The sequence below is a fragment of the Pyxicephalus adspersus genome, chromosome 12 (genome assembly GCF_032062135.1).
Source record: "Pyxicephalus adspersus chromosome 12, UCB_Pads_2.0, whole genome shotgun sequence".
Classification (NCBI taxonomy): domain Eukaryota; kingdom Metazoa; phylum Chordata; class Amphibia; order Anura; family Pyxicephalidae; genus Pyxicephalus; species Pyxicephalus adspersus.
The window spans coordinates 29507379-29514338 of NC_092869.1; the positions used below are offsets into that span (position 1 = coordinate 29507379).

The 6960-nt window shown below is 38.1% G+C and overlaps 1 protein-coding gene across 1 annotated transcript; it reads left to right on the forward strand.

Moving 5' to 3' along the window:
* On the forward strand, nucleotides 1-6751 carry TIMM9 (translocase of inner mitochondrial membrane 9). Its single transcript, XM_072428463.1, has 4 exons — nucleotides 1-129; nucleotides 2394-2461; nucleotides 4503-4598; nucleotides 6321-6751. Exons 2-4 carry the CDS (start codon nucleotides 2423-2425, stop codon nucleotides 6453-6455), a joined length of 270 nt encoding a protein of 89 aa, XP_072284564.1. The 5' UTR covers nucleotides 1-129; nucleotides 2394-2422; the 3' UTR covers nucleotides 6456-6751.
* Nucleotides 6752-6960: the final 209 nt, after the last annotated feature.

Below are 6960 nucleotides of genomic sequence, written 5' to 3' on the forward strand. Positions count from 1 at the left end.
TTTTAATCTGTATTTAATATTTTGGGCAGCTTTGTAGTTGACCTTTTCTGGCGAATGTGCGGATGTGAATTGTGTTCGCTCCGCCCACGTGTTCCTGGTGCAAGGAGAGCAGAGGGCTGCAGAGATCAGGTTGGTGTGTTGGGGTGATATGGGTTCTGTTTTGTTTGGGGAGGGGGGCAGATGTTTTTGTATTAGTTTTAACATGCATATAAGTACAGATCAATGGTATGGAATAAAATCGTCTCAATATTTAATTCATATCCTTTATAGTGGAGGGTTAGGCTATCCCTGCCATTCAATGTCATGGGGAACTACAGATCGAAGCATGCCCAGACCTACAAACATAGATCAGACATTTTTTGGATGTAACTTCAGTACAAACTAACACTGATAGCAATATAAACCATTGTCATCTGTCCTGATGTATGATTTATGCTTTGACAGATAAAACACCCCATTATACCAAATCTATATCTATTATACTACATCTATAAATCTGTATATGGGGGTTTGATTGGCTCAATGCCTTAAGTGTACCTCCTACAAATCAACATTGAGATATCTGTACTTGTTTTTAATAAATTATTCCAAATTAAGCCGGGGATTTAATATTGTATGTGTTACCAGAATCATTTAATATATTAACAAAATGTGCATTTATTTTGTAGTAAGAATTCTCTCTGGACTAAATGGTAGGATTTAGTAGTATTATGACCAAGACAAGATACATTGTTGACCTTGCAAGGTCATCACTAGCACTGGTTGTCCTATTCATTATTATTAATAATATTATTACACAGTATTTATATAGCGCCATCATATTATGCAGCGCTGTACAAAGTCCATAGTCATGTCACTAGCTGTCCCTCAGATAGGGCTCACAATCTAATGTCCCTACCTTAAGCTAGGTACACACATGCAATAATTTTCTTAGAAAACTAAGGATTATGCACGATTATTTTGAACGATTCTGTAGATCCCAAGTAAGGATGCACAATTCTGTACATGCTGTAATGATACGATCGTTCAAATATAATCCACCAATAGTGTACACACTCAAGATACGATCGTTTGAACGATGCAGGAAGTGACATGTAAAGGAGAAAGTGTACTGCAGAACTATCCATGATCACTGAACGACCGCACACACAATAGATTGCGAACAATTGTCTACCCAATCAGATCCGCCGGGACGGTCGTTCGTTTTCAGCGACAATCCTTGTTCATCTGCGCCATTGTGCACTTTTTTTAAACGATTATTGAACGAACGGTCGTTAGTCATACGTTTCCAAAGATAATTATTGCACATGTATACGCAGCTATAGTCATATGTCTTTAATACAGTCATAGGTCAATTTTGGGGGGAAGCCAATTAACCTAACTGCATGTTTTTGGAATGTGGGAGGAAACCGAAGTACACGGAGGAAACTCAGACAGACACAGGGAGAACCTGCAAACTCCATGCAGAGCGTGTCCTGGCCGAGATTTGAACCTGGGACCTGGAACTGCAAAGGTCAAACCACTAACCACTGAGCCACCATGCTGCCATTCATGTAAATACAACAAAGAGAGAGAAAAGAGGGTTTTTTTAGCTCTATATATTAAAAGTCTACAAAAATTATATAATATAATTGGTATATTGAAATTATACAATCTTTTGTTAAACCACTTGTAGGATACTTCCTCCAACTGTATTACATTCATACAGTGGGGAGGGGTCTTTTTCATCAAAACTAGACAGTAGCGTCTAATAGTGCTAACTGGTTCTTGCAGTATGTTATTGTTTAAAAACCCTTCATACCCGATGCGTTTTGCCCTACCAGGCTTCTTCAGGGGATTGTGAAACCTTGGAAGTTATAATAATAAAAATATATAATACAATCAGTATACATACAAAATAATAGAATTATATATACCACTTGGTCACATAACATCTTATTTGTTAGAAAACAAATTATAAGGGTGTCTTATTGACATTTACTTGGATTATAGCATCATATCCATGAAGTAAATACAATTATGTATCATATTGTAGAAGATTAAGATAAAAATACTCATAAATGTTGTATGTATACCAAATTATATACATGGAACGTACTTTAAACTTGGTAAAACTTGATTGCATATAACATAGTAAAATAGCTTCTGCTTGCTATGAACGGAAATGGCTGGTTGAACAAGCTGACCGTTTCTCTCTCTTTGTTGTATTCTTCATACACAAACAAACCTATTTTTTACAATTTAGGGGTTGGCCTTAGAACTAAAATTAATTACCAACTACACAACTAGTACCTGAAAACTTTATAGTTTTACAGCCACTTTGCACCTTAATGTTAAGTTCAGCATTATTAGTTGATGGATCTGTAATGACAATAATTGTCTGCTTTTAACAGGTAACCTTTGGCTCTAAGTCCTAACAATAATGGCTGCTCAGATTTCAGAGGCGGATCAAATTAAACAGGTAATAGAACTCTGTGAATGTGAAGTTTGAATCTAAAGAATGACGTTCGATTGAAATTACTCCAGTGTGAATAGCTAGGTTTTTGATGCTATGGCTCTGTATTAGAATTATTATAATATTGGTATTACCAGTCTCTTAAACCCTCACTGCTTACCCACCATTCCAAATCTCTTTCCAATTAATAAATCTTCACCCACCTTTTGGAGCAGCCTTTCTTGACCTTTTAACATTGTCAGAACCCTTGAGACAACCTTCAGGTCTTAGGCTGCATACACACGTGCAATAATTATCGTTGGAAAGGATCTTTCACAATCCTTTCCAATGACAAACTACTGCACGATGCATAAACAAGTGTTGTACATACAGCACCGTTCTGCTCTATGGAGAGGGGAGAACAACGGAGCGGCACCCTGCTGCACTCTCCCCCTCTTCACTTCCATTAGGACCGTTCATTGTCTATCGTCCGTGGATCCGCCAGGACGGTCGTTCAGACGATGGACCACGGGCGCTGTACACACGCCAGATTCTCGTCTGATATCGGCCCAGAACCATTGCAAGTGTGTATGTAGCCTTACAGAACCCCTGCTAGTACAGCATATTAGCAAAGAGGTCAGTGGGAAATACATTGCTGGCCATTGGGAACAATGCCACCTTTACAGATAGCCAAAAGGATCATTGGTGTCACTTAAACTGACCTGAGAGGCACGCCTTGCCCAAGGAACCCCTAGCAACCTCTGGAGTAAGCCTGGTTGAAAAATATTGTTCTAGATTGTAAGCTCCTTTGGGCAGGGTCCTCTCCTACTCCTGTTGCAACCTCTATTAAATATACAGTGCTGCATAATATGTTAGCGCTTTATAAATACAGTTTAATAATAATTGTCAAATAAGATTTGTACATTTTCCCATTTTTCCTAAAATCAGACCAGGCCAGTAAATTTTTTTTCCCAGGCTGTGGTGCCTACTTTTATTTCAGAGCACTAAGACACCAGATTATTTCCTAATCTAACTATCATATATCATATAATGATCATATACAGCACCTATAGGTTGCTTAAAAGCCCATAACTGTGAATTCCCTCTGTTGTTCCAATTTACTAATAATGCTTTAATTTCTTTCCAGCACTAATGTCATTTTCCTGAGTTGTGGTTCTCTGCATACAATCTAGTAGTATAGCTTGAAGGAAATGTATGATTTGGGAAACAAATAATGAAACCGATATGGTGGGAAAATCTTGTTGTAATAGAACTAATAAAAGGAATGGAGGAGCTCAGCTATGAGGAGAGATTAGCTGAACTGAATCTATTCTCCCTTGAGAAGAGACGTATAAGGGGGGTACGATCACCCTGTATAAATATATAAACAGTCCATATAGAGAACTCTCTTCCCCATTATTCACTTTGAGATCATTACAAAGAACAAGAGGGCAATCTTTGCGTCTGGAGGAAAAGAAGTTTAAGCTCTGGATAAGGAAGGGATTCTTCAGGAAGTAGTTTCAGCAACTACTATAGATAGCTTTAGGAAAAAGCTGGATGATTTCTAGAAGCACAGAATATAACTGGGGATTAAGGCTTAAAAGATAAGAGACTGTTGATCCAAGTAACATCCGATTGCCTCATGGGATCAAGAAGGAATTTTTCCCCCTGTTGTACCTGGGGGTTTTTTTTCTTCCTCAGGACCATCTATGTCTTATAGGGTATTATATCTGAGATATGTTTATTTCCCTAGTGGTTGAACTTGATGGACTTTTTTCAACCTGACATACTATGTAACAGCTGACCTTTTTTTTCATGGTATTACAAAGCAGTTTCAAAGATAAACTAAACAGAAAGAAAATGACGAATACAAAACTGTATGTTGTCCCATAAACTGTGTACTATGTACTAATGACAGGCTACTTCAACAAACATAAGCACAGTGTTTTTAGGGTCAAGGTCTCTTGAAACATTTTTGTCATCAGTCATGATATTTCAGGAGTCTGATCTATTTGTGTTCATCACAGCACAAGCTGAAACTCATGGTGCTATTTTTGTTTATGCGCAGTTCAAAGAATTTCTTGGAACGTATAATAAACTCACAGAAAACTGCTTCATGGATTGTGTGAAGGACTTCACTACACGAGAGGTGAAACCTGATGAGGTATGTGTGAATTTTGCATCCGCAGTGAGTGATTAGGTTCATAACGGAGATGTCACTGGAAAATATGAATGATTTTATGGAATTTTTGTTTTAAGTAAATTTGTTATTTTAATTGATCCCCTACTCCCAAAATGCAGTTTTTTATACTTAATTCCAAAGGAAATGATACCAGGAGCTTGGCACTGATTTTAATTGGTTTTAGCCATCTGATGAATGCAATGTAATGCGATGATCTACAATGAAAGCTCCGTGAAGTTGTATACAGGTACTCCCCAAGTTAAGGACATCTGATATACGGACAACTGCTAGATACGAATAGGGCTTCCCTGCTCGTTTGTGTGCAGGGTGGGGGCTTGATGGGGGGGGGGGGGGGTTGCATGACTTGCAGAAGAAGCCCTTTGCTGTTCTGCAAGCTCTTGTAACTCTTTAATGACCAAGACAAACTCTGCTGTTTCTTTTTGCATATCAAAGCACAGCTTGCTCCAGACGTTAATAAATGTCTAGGCTCCATAAAGTTTTCATTTTTTTTTTCCTTTGTTTGTGATGAACTCACAGTGAGGATTTTATACAGTAAAACATGGAGACAAACATCTGTCCTAATTGCATTTATTAAAGTAATATACCTGTTCCGACTTACATACAAATTCAACTTAAGAACAAACCTATGGTCCCTATCTCGTATGTAACCTGGGGACTACCTGTAGTTTGGAATTGTTAGCTTAGTATATGGGAGAGCACATAGACCCATCATGGCATACATGATTAATGGATTCTGTGAATATGCATCCTTCTTATCTGCAATATTGAGTGTCACACTTGTTTTAGTTTTTTTTACTTACATTCTGCACTCCCCTGCTATATTGAATGTATGGTCCTGCTCAGAATTAAATAGCATTTGCAAGGTAAAGCTCCCAGTCAGGTCCTCTTCCTGTGTTTTGTTTTTTGCTGTCTCTGGGGAGATTCAGCTCACTACCTTTTTCCAAAGACAAAGGGGTCTAAGAACCCTATGGGGTCTATTTATAAAGCAGTAAATCTGACAATCACTGAAACAGTCCCTGTAGGAGAATCTTCCAGGTTCATGTGTTTCAATGGCACTGATTGATTCTCCATTATGGAATGTTTCAGTAAATGTTGGATTCACTGGTTTAAAGACCCCAAAGAGATTTGCTGTAAACAAAGGATATCCCCTCTTTAACAGCTTTTCCTATTGGAAACATGCATTGAAAACAGCAAGAGGAAGAAGCAATAAAACAAGAATGAGGTTCTTACCCTTTGCCAATCTCTCCAAATAAATAATATTTCTGGCACTTCTTGCCAGAGCATCACTGGGTCAACTCCAGCAGTACCACAATTTTCCAAATTTTGGCTTTAGATACACTTTAAGTGATACCAGTCTCATACTTTATTACTTTGCTGCTCAGGTGGCTATAATAATGGGCTCTCCAATTTAGCCAGGTTAATATTATTATTATTTTTATTATTAATAATAATAAGCAGTGTTTATATTACGAATAGCTGTACATTAAATAGGGGTTGCAAATGACAGACAGATACAAACAGTGAGGAGGAGGAGGAGAGGACCCTGCCCCAAAGAGCTTACAATCTAAGAAGTGGGGGATGTAGCACACAATAGGGGAGAGACATACCACAGTAGTTTACTGAATATTTTCCTTATAAACTCTTGTACATGGGAATATTACATGTCTGTCTCTTTATTCTTAGATTACCTGCTCTGAGAACTGTCTGCAGAAGTATCTAAAAATGACACAAAGGATATCCATGAGGTTTCAGGAGTACCATATTCAACAAAACGAGGCTCTGGCAGCTAAAGCTGGACTTATCAGCCAACCTCGATAGTGATGGAGAGAATCTCCTGATCCGGGTTCTACCGTCCCAGCAAAATGGGCCATGTGGTGCTCAGAAGATTTGCACTTGAGAGTTCCGGGTGCGCCAAACTTCTCCCAGCCGCATAGAAGATCTCAGAATTAACATGCAGATGAAGATTAAAAATGGCAGATACTTGTCTTTTCATCGTGGGATGGGATTATATAAACTGCAGTCCCAAAAATGACATTATCAACTTTTATTTTTTTTTTTTGTAATAAAATTTTATTTCAGGTTGTGACAGAAATTAAAAGTTATTATCGATAAGACTTTTTGATGACATTGTGGTGTTTTTTACAGCAGTCCTTGAGGAATAACAATACCCCCCAGAAGCTATATGCAGAGCAACCTGTATTATAGTCGTGATCTAAAGCCTTGTACAGCAGTTCAATGGACATCAGAGGATTGTTGCTGGAAAGCTTTCATGATATCTTCCAGTGACAGATGAATGAACACACTGTTCTATGGGGAGGGGGAG

Excerpts from the sequence above, each read along its gene's own strand:
- TIMM9 (XM_072428463.1), top strand. The coding sequence starts at position 2,423 with ATGGCTGCTCAGATTTCAGAGGCGGATCAAATTAAACAG. Across the intron at positions 2,462-4,502 it reads AGGCGGATCAAATTAAACAG|TTCAAAGAATTTCTTGGAAC; the intron begins GTAATAGAACTC and ends GTTTATGCGCAG. Across the intron at positions 4,599-6,320 it reads GAGAGGTGAAACCTGATGAG|ATTACCTGCTCTGAGAACTG; the intron begins GTATGTGTGAAT and ends CTTTATTCTTAG.